Here is a 23,430-nt window from a genome sequence, read left to right on the forward strand (position 1 = left end):
GAAGTACTGACCCTTGTTACAACTTGGATGAACCTGGAACACATAATGCTACATGAAAAAAGCCAGTTACCAACAAGTCACACATCTTATGATTCCGTTATAGGAAGTGCCAGAAACAGACAAATTCACAAAGACAGAAAGTAGATGAGTGGTTGCCAGGGAAAGGGAGAGGGAGGGATGGGGACTGACTGCTAAAGCACTTGGTTTCTTTTTGGGGTGATGAGAACGTTCTGGAATTAGATAGTAGTGATGGTTGCACAGCTCTGGCTGTATTAAAAACCACTGAATTGTACATTTTAAAGGTGAATTTTATCTCAAAAAAGCTGTTGTTAAAAATAATAAATGAGATTTGACTGTGAAAAAAGCCAATTTTCTTTTTATTTTCTCTAATTGGAGAAATATTTGACATACATTTCTCTATAAGTTTAAGGAATACAGCCTGATGGTTTGATTTACATATATTTTGAAATGATTACCACGGCGCGTTCAGCTAACATCCATCTTCTCATACACATTTGGCCCTTGGACAGTGCGGGGTTGCAGTTGGTGTGCCACCCCCGCGTAGTCAAAATTCCATGTATGACTCCGTGTCCACGGTTCTGCATCCATGGATTCAGTCAGCCGTGGATAGTGCAGTGCTGTAGTATGTGTTTATTGCAAAAAATCCACCTCTACGTGGACCCGTGCAGCTCAGACCCCTGTTGTTCATGGGCTAAATGGAGATACAATTAAAAAACCTCTTTTCTTACGATGAGAATTCTTAGGATTTACTCTCAACAGCTTTCCTATATATCATAACAGCAGTGTTAGCTATAGTCGTCTTGTACGTTACATCCCTAGTACTTATTTACCTTAAATTAGAATTTTATACCTTTTGACCACCTTCCTCCAATCCTCCCTCCCCAACTCTCCATAAAAACCTGTTTTCATTACACATTACCACTTCCATTTTCTCTTAGTTTTAATGATGTCGTTTGAGAATGTGTATAAGTAAAGATGCTGACTTAAATTTTCATTTTCTCGTAGCAGTGTTGCGAGAATTCAATTCCGTCTTCCTGATGGTTCTTCCTTTACAAATCAGTTCCCTTCTGATGCTCCTCTAGAAGAAGCAAGGCAGTTTGCTGCACAGGTAAATTTATGTCTTGAGTTGTAATGAAGGTAGGTGAATGGGTTATTAGAATGTAGGAGGGGAAGTTTTCCAGGCAGGATTTGAAGAGTATGAATAAGTTATGACTTATCCCCAGGAGCGAGGCACAAGATGCCTCTGGGATGTTGTGGAGCTTCCGTCATGTATGAGTGCCATATGGGAACAGCATATCTGCTTGTTCTGTAAAAAGATGAATTTGCTGCTATTGTAAAATAGACTCTGGAAACTTTTCTCAGTCCTTAGTACATTCAGTTGGAGGAATGAAAAGCGAGTGATTTTCCAAAAGTCTAATCTGAAGGAGTTGTCCTCTGTAAAAGATGCATTTTTTCTTAGTCCTCTCTCTGAATTTTCTGCAAGTTGCTTAGAATGCTTTAGGGCTGGCAGTTTTCCCACCATCTGCCAGTTGATCAAACCTAAAGATCAATAATCTTTATTTGGCAACAAGTATCTTCTTCAGGAATTTACTTCCAGAACATGGCCTTATTCAAGATCTGAATGGTGGTGAAATTGACATCTTAGAAGAGAAGATATGAGTACTTTCCAGTTAGTTTTTATTCTCTGATTGATTACTTTTTCAAAATGAGGCATCAGATGTCCTTTAGGATCTAGGCTTATTACACGCACCGGTATTTGTTTTACATATCACTTCAAGATTAAAATTAGGATTCAGACTTTTCTGCTAGACCTCTTCTGCATTTAGTCTGCCATCTCACTTACAGGTCCCAAGAAAAGGATGCTTAAAAAGTTATATGCCTTCTTCCACTGGTGAGCTTGGCTGGACAGTATAAAAAGTTATTTTAATAACCCCTTTCCCCAAGCTTTATAGTAGAATCAACTCCAGACAGCCTCTTTCATCCTTCTTTTGCCTTGGAGCCCCACTTAGGGCCTCCCCAAATGGGGTGCTTCTGCCACAGGTAAGTGAAGAGGGAATCACATGAGTAAAAAAGAAAGATCTTTAATTGCATCAGTCCTATTAGAACTTCATCTCAGTACAGTGACCTAATTTTGTGACCTTATGTTGAGTGAGAACAGTGAGAGAGGTAGTATGACCTAGAGTAAAAAATTACAAAAAACAGGGCTTCCCTGGTGGCGCAGTGGTTGAGAGTCTGCCTGCCAATGCAGGGGACACGGGTTCGAGCCCTGGTCTGGGAATATCCCACATGCCGCGGAGCAACTAGGCCTGTGAGCCACAACTGCTGAGCCTGCGCATCTGGAGCCTATGCTCCGCAACAAGAGAGGCCGTGATGGTGAGAGGCCCGCGCACTGTGATGAAGAGTGGACCCCGCTCGCCGCAACTAGAGAAAGCCCTCGCACAGAAACAAAGACACAACACAGCCATAAATAAATAAATAAAAATTTTAAAAAATTACAAAAAACAGAAATTAGACTCTTCCTTTGGAAGATTTTATAAGTATAGGTGATTTAACATTGTGAAAGTGACTGTGATGCTTGCCCACTGTAAATTCCTGGACCTGGGATTATGTGTGTGATATGGGTTGATTATGGACCATTTACTGAGACGAGGAGGCAAAAACTCCTGTCATATGTATAATATGAGGGAAATTCTGGTCTATTCCAGATTTTTAATACAAAATACCTACAAATCCAAATGGGTATTTGTGAGATATTAATGTAAGTTTGCGAAAGGACAGTGAAAACTCTAATTGCAAACTGCAGTCATACTTAAGATATCTAATTGTTCATTTTTATTCAGTATATTTATATAGTCTTGGGAAACATATTCTTGCTATTTCGTGGTATTTTTTTTTGCAGTACGCGGGCTTCTCACTGTTGTGGCCTCTCCCGTTGCAGAGCACAGGCTCCGGACGCGCAGGCTCAGTGGCCATGGCTCACGGGCCCAGCCACTCAGCGGCATGCGGGATCCTCCCGGACCGGGACACGAACCCACGTCCCCTGCATCGGCAGGCGGACTCTCAACCACTGCGCCATCAGGGAAACCCTCATGGTCATTTTTGAGTTTTAAAAGCTTTTAAGTACTCTTTGGATTTGATAGCCTTCAGCTATTTTTTGAAGCACAAAGTTTTTATAAATGTTTTTTGATTTTACATTTAAGTGAACTTTTAAAATTAAAGCAGTCATTTTGGATGCATATGAGTTTGTAATATCTTACTTTAAAAAGGCTCCACTGTAAGGTTTTAAAACTTATTGTTATGTTACAGACCGTTGGCAACACTTATGGTAATTTTTCATTAGCAACAATGTTTCCCAGGAGGGAATTTACCAAAGAAGATTATAAAAAGAAATTACTGGATTTGGAACTTGCCCCAAGTGCTTCAGTGGTACTGTTGCCAGTATGTATATGCATATATATTTTTTCTATTCTTATAGTCCTGTTTGTTCTGCTCTTGATCTTTTCTTATAATTAGAGGAAGGGAAGGTGAAAAGTGTACTGTGGGTAATTAAAGTCCAAAGTATCAAAAAATGTTAGATCAGTTTATTGTTCCATTATCCTGGGCTTTATATTTGTATTGCTAGTGAGACACAATATAAATTTTCAGCTTTTTCCCTCACCTATTTTCATGTACAAAAAACGACCAGTAGGAGAGGAAAAGAAATGTAGAATATCTGCCAATCTACTGACTTGGTGTCATTTATTTATGTATGAGTATATGAGTACTGTTTACCAATTTTTAAAAAAATATTTTAATCTAAAAATAACATTCATTTTTAAACATATTAATCCCATCTGATCCTAACAATATTTTAATCTCTGATTAAAAAAAAGGCTCAGAACCTTAAATAATTTTGCCAAGGTGCCACCTTAAGTGCCAGAGCTGGGATGAGAGCTTGGTTCTTCCATATCTTGGTTAGTATATGGTAGTGCCCCCTAACCTGCAGTTTCTCCTTCCGTGGTTTCAGTTACTCGTGGCCAACCGCACTTTGAAAACATTACATGGAAAATTCCAGAAATAAACAATTCATAAGCTTTAAATTGCGGGCCGTTGTGAGTAGTGTGATGAAATGGTGTGTTGTCCCATCTGGAACATGAATTATCCCTTTGTTCAGCGTATCCATGCTCTGTATGTTACCTGCTCATTAGTCGCTTTCTGGCCCTCTTGGTTATTGGATAGACTGTCGAAATATTGCAGTGCTTGTGTTCAAGGAACCCTAATTTTATTTAATAATGGCTCTAAAGCTCAAGACTGATGATGCTGGCAATTTTGCTAGTCCCTTATTGTGCCTAATTTATAAATTAAACTTTATCACAGGTATGTATGTATAGGGAAAAACATAGTATCTTTAGTGTTTGGTACTATCCATGGTTTCAGGCATCCACTGGGGGTCTTGGAAAGTATCCCCTGCAGGTAAGCAGGGGGACTACTGTAGCTTACCCAGATCTGAGCTTTAGCCCCACACCTAAAACAGTAATCAGGATTAGTTGTATTCATTGAGATCTGAAACCTTTCCCTTTTTAAAAATCATTAAGAAAGACTTTTAAAATCAAACTTGTTAATTTCATTACAAAAGTTTAGTTCTCTTCAAAATAATTGGTTCATTTCACTGAGAAACTACTTTCCAGTTTCTGTGTTGTAATTACTCCTTTAAAGAAAAAGAGCTCCAGGAGTTCCTAGAAGTTTACACACTTGAAAAACAGCAAAAGATGGCAATTTTACCTTCTTGCAGTAAACTAAAATCCACAGGACTTTTCCAGGTAAAAAAGTTTATCTGGAACCTTGAGTGTGATGTGGTTGGGCCGATGTTGTCTTTATCTAGGTTCTTTCTTAATTTTTAGGCAGGAAGACCAACTACATCCATGGTACATTCTTCCAGTGGCGACTTTTGGACATTCTTGGGGACAGTACTTTACCCATTCCTTGCCATCTGGAGATTGATTAGCAACTTCTTATTCAGTAATCCTCCTCCTGCACAGACCTCGGTGAGAGCAGCATCATTGGAATCCTCAAACCTTGCATCGTCTGGCAACTCAGAAAAAAGGTATTTGTTTGTATTTTCCCCATTTGCAAAATATGTTAGTAATGCCCAATGCCTTATTCAAAATGAAAAATTTTGTTATGGATACTTTGCCTTTTCTCTGTATAAGGGGGAAAACCCAACATGTTCTGGGAAGCTCAATACCTGAGTTTTCTCAGCCATCTTTCTAAAACCTATTCCATGGAAAGCAACTTTCACTGCTACTGATTTTATTATTTCATTTATTGAATTCTCTTTATCCCATAACAAAAGGCATATTTTTTTCAGGTCTAAACAGTAATATCTTTTCTTGTTACCCATGTTTTGTCTGACAAGATACTTCATTAATTTCTTACAGTCATCTTGTATGATTACTTTAGAGGGATCATTGTGCTGTAGATAATTTAACTGCCTCCTCTGGGTCATTCAGAGAAGGACCAAACTGGATGTTCACTTGAAAATGAAGTAACTCTTCAGAGAGTTATTTTGGACTAGTTCCTTAACCAAGAGGCCTTACTTTTGTTGGAGATGGCCAAGGTTTGAATGGTAATACTGATAGACAACACTAATGATCTTAGCTCATACCTCTGTTAAAATTCTACATATTTGGAAGAGGTTTACAGGAAGTATTTTCTTAGAATTCGAGATTATACCCCCTTCTAATAATTAATAGCACAGTTTATTACAATATATACCTAGTATTGTTCAATACTTTATTGGGCCATTAATAGCAAATCCTCACACCAATCATATGTGTTAAGTAATGAAAATCCTTGCCTTTGTCTGCTGTAAGGAGATCCCTAATCTTGTGTCCTGTTGACTCTCTAGATGACAATTTGTGTTAACATTGTGACTGGGCTGATGCAGCCTTTATTTCTTTCTTAACTATTAAGCAGGAAGACAAGTACATTACTCAAGTGGGGACAGAGAAATTGTTCTCTATCTAGTTTTAGAACAACATTCAAACTAGGTCTTGTTAGGTCTGAATTTCAGAGCTCTTACTGAGCAATGAATGGAAGCATTTCATCCTGAATTACTGTCATATAGAAGAGCTTGCTGTGTGGGTTTCAAAAATTTATTTCAGGTAAGGGAAAAGGTCTTGGGTTGGGGCAAAGGATGGGATGAATGTATATCCGAGCAGGTGAAGCTTCGTGTTCCACCACTGGTTTTTGTTTTTCTCTCTCCCTTCCCCTCCAGTGTTGGAGAATGTATTAGCGTAAATTTCACCTGTTTCCTTTCCATTTTCAGATGAAGAACTGTTTGTTCTAAATTGTCCATGCAGAAATAAATCACTCTTAAAGATTCTGACAGGATTGAAAATTGCTAACTGACCATTTCTGTGTATTAAGCTATGATTGGAGTTTGGGATAGCCTCTAGGGTGTTGTGTAAGTTATAAATAAATATTTTAGTAGATACATCAGCTTGCATAAATAATAAAGGAAAGATTTAGTTGGCAAGTGGTCCCAGTCTTCTAAAACTTAGTGAGTCACCAAGAAATACATGGACAACATGATGTGATTAGTTTGGCTTAGAGAACAGATGAAGTTACACCACCAAAAATGTATAAAGTCTAGTACTGCATTAGTAGATATAATGATCTCTGTGGACTTTTCTTAAACTATACTAATGGCAGTTTAAAAGAAATGGCTTTGTGTTACTGCTGTTTTCATTTTATATCATCTTCTTCTTTCCTCCCTCTTTTGTTATTTCAGGGAACCAGTCAGAAAAAGAGTGCTGGAGAAACGGGGGGAAGACTTTAAAAAGGAGGGCAAGATATACAGATTGAGGACTCAAGACGATGGTGAAGATGAAAACAACACTTGGAATGGAAATTCTACTCAACAGATGTAGTGTGACAAGTACAATATGTGCAGTAATCATTGTTTCTCTTACGATTTAATTCAACTAAAATTCTGCTGGAGAAGTGGGACTGCTTTATGTTTTCCAACTCATCTACAAAATGTCTCTTTATTCCTGCTTAGTGGGTTAAAGTTGTTTAACCTCAGACAAGTCAAGAGATAAAATAACTGGCTGCTAGGTCCTTGTATATGGTAACCAACTGCTAGAAGCCTAAAATAACAAAAGGTCTGCGACAGCCTCCCTTTATCAGCTTTCTTGTTTAGTATTTCATATGCCCATTAGCCCTGTGCTCTCAGATGATATGTTTTGTTTAGGGCTGTTTTGCTCCAGAACTCCTCAGCCCACACAAAGTAACTGGTATGTCACTGAATAATTTGATTTTGAGTCAGAGCGTTTTAACTAGCCAATCAGATGATAATTTGGGTTTAACTTTTCTCTTCTTGCTCATCAGCTGCAAGCAAAATCTTGTAGTTTTTAATCTTAAACACTGAATAAAAAAATCTTTTCCAAAAATCAGAATGATCTTATCTTTCCTTTAAGTTTTGTTATCCTAGCATCTTTTTGTTGCACAGGGCTGTGTGGAGGTCATGTGTCTCTGATACCCCCCTACCCCACTGTACTGCCCTGGAACTATCCCAGGAAAGGAGGTGACCACCTTATCTTAAATATCACTGCAGGAAGAAATTTTCTGACACACACCGATGCTATGTTACTGTCTCTCCTAATTCAGGGAGGCATCGCTTTGTTTGCATAATGTTACGGTCTTTGTTCTCATCGGACAAAACAACTGCTGGTCTACAACTAGTTCTCTGTCACCTTTATACTGAAGTTTTGCTCTCAATAATGATAATCACTCTTCAAAGAATTGAAGTACCTGTATTGTAGGACAAGAAGTAGGGAATTAAGATCTGCCTCTTGCTCATTTGGTTATTCTTAAGAATTTTAGGTTCTTAATCTGACTAATGTGCTACTATATGTTTATGGTGGTGGAGACACTAAGAATGTTTGAAAGAGGGAGTAAGTTTGACTGTTCCTCTTCTAATCTTTTGTGTTTAGATTGGAATAGAAGGACTCTGACTTTATTTTGTAATGGGAGGAAGAAATTTTCCCAGAGCAAACTTCGTTTTTCACCAATGAAGTAACAGTGACTTTAAAAAATGGTAATAGTGTTGGCAAGGAAACAGTGAGACCAGGTACGTTGTTAGTAGGAATGAAAACTGGGATAATCTTTCTGAAAAACATTGTCAGAAACCTTAAATATTTCATGCTCTTTGATCTAATAAGTTTTTTGAAGGAATGACCATAAATGCAGGCAAAAGTTAGGTATAAACATGTTAAGTTTTATTTATTTTACTTCAGAATTAGAAACCAGCTAAATGCCTTCTGCAGAATTAACTTTTGCTGAGGAGAAATGGCACAATACTGATTCAACAATTCAGTTTAACGTATTTATTGAGTACCTGTTATGCGTTCCGGGAAAAAAGCAGGATACAGAGCTGTAGGTACAGTATGATCTCAGCTTTATAAACACATTTTATATAGAGGTAGTACTATGTATTAACATAATGTAAAGAAAACGCACCAAACGTTAATGGTGGTAAGAGTGATTATATATAATTTTAGTTCTTTTTTGCATCCTTATATGTTTCTCAATTTTCTGTAATGAAATTACTTCCATAATTTAAAAAGTAAGCTTGAAAAAGAAACATCTCCAGCAAGCATCCCATTTCAGTAAAGGTTTGTCGTCTTTAAAAACATAGCAATATGTGAATAAAAAACCAAGTTTGCCTTGAAAAAAAATCAAATAGAGATTCTTAGAGAAACGTACATAAAAGAATGATTCAGTCTTTGAGTAAGAGGATCCTTCATCAATTTTATATTTTAAAAAGTGTGCATGGTAAATTCAAAACCGTATGGAAGGCTATAAAATGACATCTTCCTCTTTGTATCCTATCCCCAGTTCTAGTCCCCAGAAGTAACCTCTATTAACAGTTTCTTTTGTAGTTTTCAGAAAAATTTTATGCATACATAAGCAAATATGTAATCTTTATTTTTTAAATAAATGGGATCATATTATATATATACTACTCTGCATCTTGCTTTTTTACGTACACAGTCTTGAAGATCTTTCCCCATCAACACATAGCTACCTCATTCTCATTAATGGCCGCAAAGCATTTCACTTGATAAACTTACCCATTCTCTGGTTGCGTTCATTGGTTATTACAGTTTTTGTGCTTGTGTTTGTTTTTCTATTACAAACATTGCTACAGTGAACATCTTTGGGAAGGTGTCTTCTTAGCTGTGGAAGTATACTTGAACGTCACTGAGTCAAAGGGTGTTTGCAGTTTGGATTATAAAAAATGCTGGGGAATTGCCTCCTGTAAAGGCTCTGTGAATTTACAGCAGCTAACAGGTAGGAGGATGTTGATTTCCCCACATCCTTGGCAGCACTGTATTATACTTTTGCATCTTTGTCAACATGATAAATGAAAAACTGTATGCATTTTATATGCATTGTGTTGATTATGAATGAAGGTGAGCATCTTTTAATACTATTGGTTATTTTGATTTATTTTCTGAGAACTGCCTGTGTTTTCTTTCATTTTGTGTTTATCATCTTTTTCTTATTGATTTATAACAATTTCACGTATATTAAGAAAGTTAGCCCTTTGTCTAGCATATGCTATAAATATCTTCCCCATGTTCATCTTTTGATGAGTATGTTGATGGTAATTTCTTGCCAGAATTTTTATGTGGTCCTGTATCAGCGTTTTTCTTTATGGCCCCTGGGTCTTAAGTCTTGATTATAAAATACTTTTCCCATTTCAGAAAGTAATTTAAAAAAAATTTACCCATCTATTCTAGCATTCTCGTGGTTTCATTTTTTTACATTTACATCTTGTATCCGAGTAAGGGATGTGGCTCCCTTTCCCCGCCTGTGGCTAACATACTCAAGAGCTAACCTGTGAGCCACCTCCATGTATGGAGTGGTCCATCATCCACCTGCCCCCCGCCCCTGATTTGGCAGGCCGCCTCTGTCATGCACCCTGTTCACATGCATGGCTGGTTTGTCTCGGCTCTCTTTTCCTTTGTTGATCTTTCTATTCTCTCTGTTTCAAAACTACTTTTTATAACTAGTTTTATAATATATTTTATATTCTTTTTCCCCCCAGATTTATCCTGGATCTTTTCTCAAGTTTGTTTCATGTGAAACTTTATATTATTCTTTTTCATGTCCTGGCCCCCCCCCCAAAAAAAAAGTTATATTGACTTTAGGTATAATTGAAAGCTTATACGAATGTCTCATTATCACTTTTAGAACCATCTTCACCCCATCTGATAAACTTTTTCTGTCTATTGGTAGGAGAAAAATGCTTGTGCCCTGCAATTCTGACTGTCAGGTTGGGGCCCACGGCAGTGGAACATTTTGATAGGAATTTTCTATAGATACAATTCAGGTAAGGAACACTTATAAGAAGCAAAATTTTGAGTGATTGGCCTTTTAAAACCAATTGAAAACTGCTCTATTTTAAAAAAAAACTTTCTCCCAGATATCTAGGAAGAATATATAGACTAAACAAGTTCGAGTGTTCCATACTGTCTGATTAGCACCTCCAAGGGGCATTGATAAAGACTCGCTGCTACTCAGCATATGTTTGGGAATGAGCACACAAATGCAGCGGGTGTGTTTCCTCTGCCCTGTCTCCAAAATGTGCCTGCCAGGGACACTGAGACGTGGCCCTCTGGCCTCCAAAAGCTAACAGCAGAGGATTACTGCGGTGAAGCTATACAAGCGGAGAGTCATAACTTCTGTGGAACCTGCCTTCTCAAGGAGAAGCACCCATAGAAGATAGATAGGACACAGTTAATAGCACCTTTTTTAGTTTCTGAGGAACACAAGGTAAGCGTCTGGGAGGGAGCCTGAAGAGAGAGGGCAGGAGATGACATTGTAGTTGATTTTTTATGAAAAGGATTGATATGGTTCTTACTAATGTTTTTGCCTTTAAAATCTCTGAAAATTAAAACAGCCCAGTTCAGTGGCTCACAGAACCAGTAGACGCATTCAGTATCTACTTATTTCCACAAGAGCCACTCGCAGGGTCATCTAATGCCCACGTGAATTCCTGATACTGGGGCACGGTGGAGATATTTCCATTTTAATCAGGGACTTGAAATCCTTCAAGTTTAATTAGTATCTAATAGTGCAGAGACTTTTACAAACTCTGTTATGGGTAAATTATAAGATCCTCAGTGGTCCTGGAGGTGGCAAAGGCTTCAAAGAAACTAGGGCTAGTTTGCAGAACTGGAGGAGGTGGTAACTTGAGGTCAGAGTGAAGAACTATGGCTCAATTCCTGTTCACCTGGTTGTGTTTGCTTTTGCTTGGAGCGCTTACAGTACTTGTAGGACAGAAATGCCACACCAGAGACTCCAAGAAGCATTAGAGCAAAGAGTACATACAGTGCTGTCTGGGCCTCTGTTGTACCCAGCCTGAGCCCCAGGAACTGAACGTCCTCTTCTCTCATGGGGCTGGCGGTGGGCTCAGCATCTAGGAGAGGACAACAGAGGCAGTGTGTGCATTGGTACAGACGGAGTTATCAGATGTATGTTAACCTAGATTAAGCCCGAGCCAGATCCTTGCAGTAGAGAAGCTACAGGGTGAGCACGTTGCGGAGGTGACGATACGAATCCTTCACACTGAGTTATGAGCCTCTGAAGGAAGTCACGTCATTTTAGTTTTGAAGCATCCCTCTGAGTGATTAGAGTATAATCTATACTGGATAATTGTCTCTTAATTTGTATAGTACTTTATACTTTTTCAGTCACTCAGCAAACATTGGCCACCTTACATTGTGCCAGGCACGGTGTTTGATCCTTGCATCGGCCCAGCGTTCGCCTAGTTTCTTGCCTAAGGCTGCACAGCAAGTTAGTGGTAGGGCTGGGACAAGAATCTAGACCTGCTGTTCCCAGACCAGGGCTTAGTTTCTCGATGTAACTTTAACCCTAATTCCTTTGTTCCATCCTAAGAATGTCTGGAGCATTCAAAGAACAGAAATGTTGGTTGAATGAATGAAGGGGATGGAGAGGCAGAGAGGAGGGTAGTAAACTAGAAGAAAATAGAAACAGGCCCCCTCGCCCCTCACCCTCTGGCTTTTGTCCCTCCCAGAGGCACGTCTCACCTTGCTGCAGACAAGGGTGTGGCCCTGCAGCGGGGTCAGGGAAGCCGTTGCACCGGACTATGGAGGCGTAGAACTTGGCCGACGCTTTGGGGATCCTTGGCAGAGAAGTGTCAGTATAGTTCACGAAATGCACACCGAACTTCTCTGCGAAGCCTGTGGCCCACTCAAAGTTGTCCATCAGAGTCCAAACCGTGTATCCTCGAAGGTCCACCTTATCCTGCACAGCTGCCCAAAGACAGGCCCCAGCTTGAGCTTCCCTGGTCTTCCCAAGACACCTTTCCACCAGGCCTACTGAGGCCGTGCCTGCCCACAGCTTCCCTACAGTCCCTGCATGCAGGTCAAGGTGAGCTTTTTTCAGCTCTTTAAGAGAGCTGCCCACCCTTTGCATGCAGGAATCGTTAGCTGGTCCTCCATGGGTGCTCCTGCATTTTCTAGAAGGGCTCAGCCCTGAATGGGAGTCAGGAACATGGGTAGAGACTAAATTAATCCTCCTGGGTCATGTGTAATCCTCCTTGTCTTCACATCATGGGTTATTGGTCTTGGACAGAGCCTTAGAGTGTTAATGCTCTTCCCTATAGAAAAGTGGCCCTCGGAAAATATTTTGTCTGGAATAAGATTTTCTAATCGTTTCTTTTTGCTGCTGCATTGCTCATTTTCTTTTACTCAGCATTACTTACCGTTTCCATGTCATAGTCCCATCCCAGGTTGTTCTGCTGAGCTAAGGGCCTCAAACTTTTGCTTGGGGAACAAAAGATCATACAGACAACCCCTCCAGCCCATTCCATGTGGCCCCCGCCCAGACTGTCCTCAGGAGGGCACTGCTGTTCAGGGACACTGACACCAGAGGATCAAGCAGAGCAAATGACAGGCCAAGAACTCGGGTCTTAGCTGTATCAGGCAACAGGGTTTGCTTGCTGAGCTTCTATCTAGGAAGGAAGACTCTCAGTGTGCAGCCCCAAAGGCTTAAACCCAAAACGAGCTAGAAACCTCATCTTTCTCATCTCGGGCTTGTGGATGCAGTACTGCCCTGACTGCAGACGTTAGCATATGTTTCCAGCAGTGAAAGGTGCACTTGGAGGAAGGGCAGGGGCCTGGCATACCTTTGAGCGCCTCGTTGATGTAACTGCGGAGGTAGTAGATCCTAGCAGTGTCGTTGAGGTCTGATTCTTCCCGCTGGGACACTCCATTTTCTGTTACGTAGATCGGGGGGTTGTTGTACTCCTCCTTTAACCAGTTCAGGATCCTCCTGAAGCCGAAAGGTGTCATCTTCAGCCAGAAGGAGCCAGAGTCTGGCCAAGAGCGATCTGTGACGGAGGCAACTCCCCTACGAGTTCAAACGCTAAGGTTTAGGTCTCGATTTGTAAATCCCAAGAGGCCCTCTGCACAAAACAGGATTTACACTGGAAGAAAACCTAGATTTTTGCCTAGACTCGAGAGTCGTAGCTACACCTAGAAGAGTCAAAAGGCCTCGGATTCTCTTTTCACTAGTTGTAGTGGCATCAGTCAGTGCTGGTGTAACTTTGGACAGGCCACCTAAGCTTTCTGTTCTGCTTTCTACCTGTACAGAGGAATGGTCTTACTCATGGATCTAACCCTCCACGGCTCTGTTAACAGGCCACACCTCACACTAGATGTGAAAGGGCTCTGAGCTTCCCTTACCGTAATCTCCCATGGGATGCGAGTGCTGTCTTCAGAGAAGAGGCGCCCTTGAGTCACCTACGTCTGGTCGACGCCACCCGCAGGCCACAGGCACAGCCACAGGCACCAGTATTTGGGCCTCCATTCATGTGATGTTGGGGTAGATATGCTGGGACCTGCCTCAAGTGCCCAAGACCCTTCCTCTCTCTCCAGCGATGGGCAAGGAGAGGGCATCAGGTTGTGCCAGAGGGAGCTCTGCGGGGGTGCACAGAAGCTCATGCATTTCATTAGGAGGAACAGCCATTTAGATATTTCTTAACGTCCAAATCCTTCAGGAAAAAAAACCGTTGCGTTTTATCAGGAGCTGGATTTATTGTTCACCTGAACTGCATGTGGGGCGTTTCATCAGCTTGAGCACAGGTGCCTGGGGAGACAGTCCCAGGACCCATGAGGCAGCAAGAGTCGAGTGGGTGCGTGAACGGGGACCAGCAGGGAGGCCTCTCAGCCCTGCTCAGCAAGCCTGACTCTGGTGGTTGCAGGATGCAGTGGGGATGTCAGCGCTTGTTTCCAAAGAAAGAACCCGGACAGAGTCACAGCTACTGATGGGGAAAGATGCTTTGTCAGAAGAGGGACAAAACAGTGTGCACACATAATAATCCTGATTTTTTGTAATAAACATTTCTGTATAACTATATACTATATAAACTGTATATAATATAAATATATAGAGAGGTAGTACACCCATACACACACACACATACTTCTGAAATGACACAAGAATTTCCTGTTCTTGCTTTCCAGTGTTTCTACTGTGAACATATATTATTTGTAATACAGAAATAATAGTTTAACCTTTACCCTCAAAAGGAAAAAAGAAGCTTGTTATTTTGACTGAAATAACATCTGGTAAGTGAAACAAATCTGATGAAAAAAGAAAACCGAAAGAAAAAAAACCTTTTTTTCATGTTTTTAAAAACTCTTAAGCCTGTCTGCTTTTTAAATGGAAAGCATCTTGGAAACCCTAGCCTGAATTACTATCTGACTGATAGAGGTTCTTTTAGGTATCTCAGGAGATGGGGCTCATCTTGCAAAAACCCCAGGATATACAGCATGAGGAGGCAGTTTCAGAGGCTGTACAGGCCTCTAAGTGAGAGAAGAGGAGCACTTCGCTGTCTTTTCCAAAGATTGTTCCAGGCACCCTTCCTTACCTGTCTGCATCGAAGGAAGAGATCCAAGAGGCATAGTTGAGATCGTAGGCCAGGACAGTGGTGTAGTGATTGAACCCAAAAAAGTCATAGGTGCCGTTGATCCTCCTCTTCTCACTCTCTGTGAACTCAGGGAGCCTGGAAGGAAAGGGCCCTTAAGGACGTGGGGTTTGGGAAGAGAACGTGCTGTGGGGTGTTGGTGGAGGGCTCTAAACTCAGGTACCTGGAGGTGACTACGGGCCTCTGGCCGGGAGCAAGGAGAGGCCCTCCCAGCTGCTGCTGAAGGCACCTGAGCCTCCTTCTACCAGACCACAGACCTCGCCTCCCTCTGGCGTTGCAAGACCCTCTCTCTCTTCCTGTTGCAAGTTTTTACTGTGGTTTGTTTAGGCGTGCTATTTTTCTCCAAAGTCATCCTCATTAGTAGGGGAAATACTTTTACAAATTGAATTGACTGAACTTTTGAGATTTGGACTTTTCTGCTCACATGATTTCACTGCACTTTTTAAAAAATTAGTTAACTTATTTTTGACTGTGTTGGGTCTTCGTTAATGCAAGCGGGCTTTCTCTGGTTGCGGTGCGCGGGCTTCTCATTGCGGTGGCTTCTCTTGTTGCGGAGCACGGACTCTGGGCGCACGGGCTTCAGTAGTTGTGGTTCGCGGGCTCAGTAGTTGTGGCACACGGGCCTAGTTGCTCCGCAGCATGTGGGATCTTTCCGGACCAAGGCTCGAACCCGTGTCCCCTGCATTGGCAGGCGGATTCTTAACAACTGCACCACCAGGGAAGCCCTGCACTTTCTTTTTAAACATCTGGTGGAACATTTTCCTTGTATTCTTTTCTTTTTAATTGAAGTATAGTTGATGTACAGTGTAGTGCCAATTTCTGCCGTACTGCAAAGTGACTCAGTTATACACATGTAGACATTCTTTCCATGTATTCTTAGTGAGACTTTTCTATACAATTCAATCAACATGCACTTGTGTGCAACACTTAGAGGTTCATCTCAGCCAAATCCTGACTACATGCTGCAGGTTTAGGGTTGCCTAGAGAATGCCCTGCTTAGGTGCCTGACACCTCACCTTGACCTTTCTGCTACCATTAACCTGGGGAAGAACCTTCCCTCCCTGGGGTTTCTGAAATACTGGGGCAAAACTAAGCCCCCGTGCCCACGCCTTTACTTCCCCGCTCAGGAGCCAGCAGGGGTTCCTCAGGTCCCGTGGCGTCAAGGCTGATCCCCTGTGCTCGGCCTCCAGGCCCACCACCATGTGGCCTTGGCCCTCCCACCGCTACTGGGCCAAGTCTCCCGAATTCCAGCTGCAGGTGTCCCACTCATTCCGACCTCTAGGCCGGTGCTCACACGCCTCCCCATTGGATGGAAGGGCCTCTGCTCTCCCAAATGCTGTTCCTTCTCAAGGCCCAGGCTCAGCTGATGTCCTGTCTTGTCCGTGAAGTCTCCTGGGTCTACCCAGCCTGCCCTGATCTCCTCTGAGTTTTCCTTGCATGAAGAAATTGGGGAATAGAATTCCTTGGAGTGATGAAGGTCACTGTCTTCCCAGCCAGTGTGTCAGCACTTGAGGAACCATATTTGGAACCCCCTCTTTGTGTGGACCTTGCCGGTCCTGGCCCTGGCCTGGGTACACAGTAGGTGCTCAGCAAGGTTGTGTTAATGGACTGGAGCATTCAGTTGCTTGTTGGAGACCAGGGTTGACAGATCAGACCTTTTGGCTCAGCAGGACTTAACCCTAACCAGGCCAGCACACACGTGCGTTTTAAGGGCCAGGATGGATTATTTCATCCTCACAGGTATAAGACTCAAAGGCTGTGTTAGGAATGCTTGCCTTTTGAAGTTTTACCCTAGCTTCCCCTTCTTATGGTCACATGAGCTACCTTAGAGCTTGTGGGTGTGTTCCCAGAAGGCCAGGGCACTGCGTCCCCTTCCCCACACCACACCTCTAATCCCCAGCCGGACGACTCTTAAACCGAGCACGGGCCCTGCAGTCAGCCTGCTTTCAAATCCCAGCTCCATCACTGAACAGCTGGGCAGTCTTGCCATAATCTCTGTGCTTCAGCTTACTCATCTTTAAATAGGAGTGAAAGTGCCCACAGAAGATGGATCAATGTTAGCTGTTGCTGACGTTGCTGTTACTTCCTTGACGGAAGTAGGACTGCCTCGGTGCAAACCATTGCCACCCACTGGCCAAAGGACAAAAAGCACTCGGCTAAGAGTCACCCATTGCTACCCACATTCACTCCTAAGGTGCTGAAATAGGATAAGATGAGCTGGGGAATTTGTCCTCGGAGTGAGATGGTGGGTCTCTAAGAAGTAGGTGCCCTGGGGACGGATTTCCTGGCTATTCTGAAGAATAATAATAAGGGCAACTGCCTTTTGTCTCAACTGCCTGTCACAGCCATGCCAGGTCCTGGGCTAAGCAATTCACATACACACTCGCGTGTAATCTTCCCGGCAAGCAAGGAAGCTCAGACACGCCTAAGACACGCCTCTCTGACCCCAACAGCCATGCTCTCATCACTGTGCCGTACACCCAGGAGCCTCAGTTGGGCACCACAGAGCAGACTTCCTCCCAGCTCTCATGGCTGAGTGCGTGGCGGCGCCAGGACCTACCGAGACTTGTTGAGGCCTGCCGCCAAGCTCCTGTCACGGACCCGTGTCTTCATCACCTCGGGGTAATCCCCATTCTTGAAAATCGGATGTGCGAACCAGCCTCCCATGAACTGCGGGTGGGGTAAGGGGGAACAGTCAGTGCCGGCATTAACAGGCGGGCCCACAGGAGACCGGAGCTCCCGGCTCAGGCGTCGCTGACCCCAGGGCCCCTTCTCCCCAACCCAGTATGAAGCGTGCCTCTCTTCTGCGGCTGTTCCCATATTGCAGCTCAAATGCCCACAGGTCTTGTCACCCCGCTGGGAGCTCACTGTGGGAAGGGCAATGTTCTCACCCACTGTAGCTTGAGGGATGTGAACCGATTTGGCCCTGGACTTGACAAATGCAGCTGGCTGCCCTTAGGAGGGTCCTGCAGAAGAGGGGGAGAGACCCCAAGCCTCCAGGCCCTGATTTCCTCTCTTACCACAGAGCAGGTCCTTCCCCGTCCTCATGCCTAAGGACCCACCAGAACCTTCTGGGAGGAACCAGGTGCAAGGCTGGTTGCCCAGGCAAAGGATGATTCTTCATGGGTTTTGGACTCACAAAGTGAGGAACTTTTCAGTCTGTTTTCTTGAATGAGGTCCAGGCCATCCTTACCCTTAGGGGGTATATGTGGCAACCAAGTGCTACGATGCTGTGGGTCCTGAGAGGCTTCTTCTGTCTCGACATCCTCCCCTCACCTGCTGGCTACTCCCTGAAATGTGGGGTGAGGACAGCCTTCCATTCCCAGTCAGAGATGAGGCTTGGAACATACTCTGGTAAAAGAAGCTTCAATTCACTCTGAGGTGAGAAATTGTTTCTGTGGAAGCTGATTTTATTAGGGGACATACGTATCATAGTCCTGAGCTGCAGGATCACAGTTCACGGATGAGCTGTGATAATGAGACTACAGCCTAACATTTCCTGAGGTTTGTTTTGATTTCAGAAAACAAATTATTGCTCTAACTCACCAGTTCTGTGAGTCTGAAATGAGGTAATGAATTAATTTTGTTCCAAGGCCTTCCCCCCAGCTGGCTAGCAAATGGGACATTAAGTTCTTGTTTGCACTTTTTAATTTGACCACCTTTGTCAAGTTCGTTTGTGAAGCATTTGGCAAACCAAGGCCATTGGTGTCCTTTCAGAAATGCCACTGTCTGCGGACTCCTCCTCAGAGCCTTTAAAAGTGGGGAGCAATCTGGAGAGAGAGAGAAGCTTGCTTTTTTTTCCTGATGCTGAAACATGGTAGAGGGTGCCTTCAGACCTCTTCAGAGACAGTAGTAGCAGGAGCCAGGGAAAAGCTATGGCATGAAGAGCACCGTTCTCTCTCTCGTCTTGCAGGGGCCCAGGCTGAAATAAGGGTGGGCCGTGTTGTTGGGACCTGCTTACTTATGCCTCCACTTACCAGGAGCAAAATTCCATGACCAAAAGATGCATATCCTTATGTGAAGCTCATGGAAAATTCGGGGCGCTAATGAGTTTCACATAACCTAAAGCCCCCAACTTAAGGTAATTCTTAGGCAGAGTAAGTAAAATCAGATGGTGACACCTAGAGGCGAAATGTGACATTGCAGCCCAGTTCTATTAGCTCCTATAGTCAAACCACAGATTGAAAAGGCAGAATTTCTTTCTGTTATTTAGCTTCAAGCCAGTGTTGCATCCAGTAAGAGCTATATGTATAAATTATTTTTTTAAGACTTGAAAGAAAACAACCCCAAAGAACTTTCATCACAGCAAACCTATGAGGTAGTTAGGTCACCTCCATTTCAAAGATGAGAAGACTACAGTACAAAAAGTTTAGATGATTTTCCCAAGGGCACAGAATAAGGTAATAGCAACGCAGGGCCTAGTTCCTAAATCTTTGTTTCGCAATCTAATTCTGTTTCCATTAGATCGTGAAAGGAGGGGAAAAGAGTAAGAACAATGCCCAGAGGAAGAACAGACCTGAACGTATCTCCTGGCGGCCTCCACCTCTTCCTGGTTGGAGGGGTCTCTAGGCTCAGCCCAGTCGCTGCTGATGGTGATGGAAATCATGCCACCTTGACGGGCGCGGTACACATCGTTGTACAGATGCCAGGCCTCAGCATGAGCCTTTATTAGGTTGTGGCCAGCAATGTAGGGACCAGTGCCAGGCCTGGAGGAGATTCCTGGAAATATACACAGAGATGTCAGTGAAGAATAAATGTGGCCAAGAATATCACTTTCTGCCTATAGATGGCCTCTTCGTGTTTGGGAGAAAGGCTGAAGATTTTGGCTTGAGGAAGAATGGAATTCAAATCCTGTCTCCACTTTTTAAAGCTGGCCAGGTAACTTTGGGTTGAGTAATTCAGTCTTTCAGTTCCTTCCTCTGCAAAATGAGCAATAGAGAGTTCTTACGAGAAGGAAATGAAACAGTGTGTGTGCAAAGCACCCAGAAGTACTGTGTCTGGCAAAGAGAAGGCACTTGATTGACAGGTGTTGGTTTCCCCTCGCCCAAAGAGTGGCTCATATGTCACAGGCAAAGTACCCAGAAGAGTGTGTGCCTCAGGAGGTGACATCCTGGCACTCTGCGGGGACCCACAGTGAAAGTAAGAGTTGGAGAGTATAGCTGATGGAAGCATCTGACACACGGATTCCTTGAGAGCAAATGTTATGAGAGAGGCTGCCTCTCATATGTTGAAGAAATGATAAACCAAAGTGTCAACCAAGGACCAATGGGAGATACATCTGGTAATGGGTCAAAGCAGATCTCCCCGTGGCTCTTTCCAGCTTTTACATGTAATCCCAAGGAATCACATAAATGAACATAAATTTACTCTCTAAGGCTCAGAACTCAAGAAAAGGAAAATTGGAGGGTTCTCAAGGGACAAGGACAGGTCCACATTCCTTATTAAAAACTCTTAGGAACACAGCACTGTAAATCAACAATTAAAAAAAAAACAAAAAAACCCCAGGGTTTGATGTATTTTGGGATTAAAAGGTTTCTGTGTCTTGGAAAAGTAGTAAGTTGCATATAACATAGTTACATATGACCCCAGCAGGGCCCAGGACAGCTCTCCATGATTAAGGACATCAATACGTCTGCTGCTGAACTTTTCCAATTTTAGCATATGTGCTGCTGAAACGAGCACTGCTCGTGCAGAACTTTTGAATGTTCACTCTAAGTGGGATGTCACCTCACATTGGTTCAAGTCAGGTTAAGCCCAGGTCAGCCAAATCATATATTGGAAACTTTTGCATTTTTGGAGTTGCAAAAACCACTGTGGATCTGTACAGTCTGATGTATTGTCCTTTCCTATATTGATTAGTCCACACCCTTGATCTCAGGCAGCTTCCTATCTGAGGCAGATCAGACGTAGAGAGAGAGCAATGAAGCCATTTGGATGTATTGAGACGTGAAGTTCATGTTCAGCAAAAGTGGTGTCAGAAGGGGGAAGCTCTGCTGCCTGCCAGGCAGCCCTGAGCAGAAGGCAGGGATTATGAAGCACTGCCTTCGGGCTTTCGTAGCCTCCTCCTCCAGGGCCACCTGGATTTCATGTCTTTGTGGTGCTGAGAATGCCACACTCCAAAGAGCTGACGAGGGGGGGGTCTGGGACCTTTACCTGGAGCTGCTGTCCCATAGCCATAGCCCTGGTTAGCAATGACAAAGGGCTCGTTCAGTGTGATCCAGAACTTCACCTTGTCCCCCAGCCTCTGGAAGAGCACATCTGCATACTCCTTAAACCGCTGTACAACCGTCTCATTCTCCCAGCCTCCGATGTCCTGGAGTGCCTGCGGCAGGTCCCAGTGGTAAATGGTCACCTGTGAAAAAGCAAGATCAGCATTTCCATCAACCTCCTTTTCATGGGAAGCCAGCAATGCTGTATGCACTAGCATAAATGTCTACTGCTAAAGCTGAGAATGAATGATGTGACAAATAAGCCTCAAAGGTTCTCTGGCCGGAAGGGTAGGACAGCAGTGTTGAAGTGTGAGAAATTCATACCTCTGGATCAGAGAAGCCTGGGTTTGAGTCTCAGCTCTGCCACCTACCAGCCATGTGACCCCAGGCTCAGGCCCTGAGACCTCCATGTCCCGGAATCGTTGTGAGGCCGAAATCACATGGCAGAGGACACAAAAAGTGGCTGACATCCTGCCATCTCTTCAAATGTTAGCTATGGTTGTAGTCAAGGATCAGAAATGCTAGAGCTTCAGAACCGCCGGGATAGACTGCAGAGAGTCTGAGGCTCTGAGGCATTTTGCTTGTAAAGGGGCATCCCCATGGACATCTGTCTGGAGGTTCTTTCTGAGGACCTGGGAACCCTTTGCTGGAGAGGGGCCCCTATGGCCATGTCCGTGTGGTAGCCTTTCCTCTCTCCAGGTCTTCCCTTGATGCTCCTGACACACCCCCTCTTGGCCACGCCGGGGGTCTCCACTGTCCGCAGTCTCCACTGGGCTGCCAACCATCTTCAGCTCAGGCCCAGTCTCTCCCTTTGCCTGAAATGCCCTTCCCCTGCCCACCCACCCACCCAGACTGTCCTCTTTCTTCAAGACCCACACTTCCTTGAAGCTTTTTCCGGCCACAGCACTTTTCTTTTCTGCGGTGTCTCAATGCCCTTAAGAACTACAGGGAATTCCCTGGAGGTCCAGTGGTTAGGACTCCATGCTCTCGCTGCCAAGACCCTGGGTTCGATCCCTGGTCGGGAAACTAAGATCCTGCATGACACGTGGCACAGCCAAAAATAAATAAATATTTTTAAATCTATTTAAAAAAATAAGAACTACAAAATCATTAAGCCCTGAGTTCTGTTCTTTCTGATGTTCTGAATTGTTATGTATAATGGAGCTCGTTTCCCCCCAGATCTTGGGCTCGTGCAGGGCAGCCACTGGCCATCCCCTCTCCATCACAGCTAGTGGTCACACACACTGTAATAAACGCCGCATGGATGATTTGTTCCTGCAGTGTTAGCAGTGTGAGAAGTCCAGGTAGCACTTTTATTTGTAAAAATCTCTGCTTTTGGGGTGGGGGGTGGGGGGGAGGGGTTAATGCGGAGATTATGCTCTGGCTGCAGTGCATAATCTCCAATCAATACAGCAGAGGAAACACACAGTATCATAGAACTAGTGCCCTCCAGCTGTTTATCACAAATGGCCCAGGGGAAAAGGAGAAGTATTCTTATGCTCCCAAGTAAAATGTAAAAGATTTGGTGACAGTAAAGAAGCCCACAAGTGAGTTTCTGTATTATTATTCATAATAACTCATGGCTTAAAAACACGTGCACTTTTGCCTCAGCAGTTCTGCTCCTAGAACCATATCCTACAGATAAACTTCCACCCTAGTGTAATTATGCATCTATGGTTACTCATTGTAGTGTTGGTTATAATGGCAAAAGAGGGGAAACATCACAGGGAAGAGTGTCCATTAATAGGGAAGTGATTAGAGAAGTAAGGTACAAATGATTACCACATAACTAAAACAAAACAAAACAGCAACAAATGAGGAAACTATGTATGGATATGGAAATATCTGTAAGAGCCCGCCAGCCACAATTAAGGAGCCCACGTGCCACAACTAAATAGCCTGTGAGCTGCAACTAAGAAGCCCATATACCACAACTAAGGAGCCCGCCTGCCACAACTAAGACCTGGCACAACCAAATAAATAATAAATAAAAAATTTTTTAAAAAGCAAGTATCAAACTGTATGTATCATACCATTAGGAAAAAAGAGGGGAAAAGGCATATACATACACATATACACATGCCTACTGGTCACATACACAAAAGGACATGAGAACCCAGCAAACTTGGTCACCTATGAGGGAAACATGGCTAGAGGTCAGGGGCAGAAGGAAAATCTTTACTGATCATTCAAAAA

At 43.4% G+C, this 23,430-nt stretch overlaps 2 protein-coding genes across 3 annotated transcripts in view; one reads left to right on the forward strand and one right to left on the reverse strand.

Annotated features, from left to right (window-relative positions):
• Positions 1 to 7,454, forward strand: part of UBXN4 (UBX domain protein 4) — a 32,163-nt gene extending 24,709 nt beyond the window's left edge. The window contains exons 10-13 of one of the 2 annotated variants that reach the window (XM_004265446.4): positions 1,027 to 1,129; positions 3,328 to 3,459; positions 4,902 to 5,104; positions 6,794 to 7,454. In XM_004265446.4, coding sequence (XP_004265494.1) covers positions 1,027 to 1,129; positions 3,328 to 3,459; positions 4,902 to 5,104; positions 6,794 to 6,932 — 577 coding nt within the window. In that variant the 3' untranslated portion in view covers positions 6,933 to 7,454. The remainder of the gene's footprint in view (positions 1 to 1,026; positions 1,130 to 3,327; positions 3,460 to 4,901; positions 5,105 to 6,793) is intronic. The other variant, XM_049712684.1, reaches the window with a different exon arrangement.
• Positions 7,455 to 10,804: 3,350 nt separating this feature from the next.
• LCT (lactase) overlaps positions 10,805 to 23,430 on the reverse strand; it is a 60,284-nt gene continuing 47,658 nt past the window's right edge. Inside the window, exons 11-17 of the mRNA XM_004265531.3 lie at positions 21,179 to 21,377; positions 19,542 to 19,744; positions 17,586 to 17,695; positions 14,969 to 15,103; positions 13,223 to 13,446; positions 12,123 to 12,347; positions 10,805 to 11,491 (exon numbers count right to left, since the gene is read on the reverse strand). Coding sequence (XP_004265579.1) covers positions 11,271 to 11,491; positions 12,123 to 12,347; positions 13,223 to 13,446; positions 14,969 to 15,103; positions 17,586 to 17,695; positions 19,542 to 19,744; positions 21,179 to 21,377 — 1,317 coding nt within the window. The 3' untranslated portion in view covers positions 10,805 to 11,270. The remainder of the gene's footprint in view (positions 11,492 to 12,122; positions 12,348 to 13,222; positions 13,447 to 14,968; positions 15,104 to 17,585; positions 17,696 to 19,541; positions 19,745 to 21,178; positions 21,378 to 23,430) is intronic.

This window comes from Orcinus orca, chromosome 7 (assembly GCF_937001465.1).
Source record: "Orcinus orca chromosome 7, mOrcOrc1.1, whole genome shotgun sequence".
NCBI lineage: Eukaryota > Metazoa > Chordata > Mammalia > Artiodactyla > Delphinidae > Orcinus > Orcinus orca.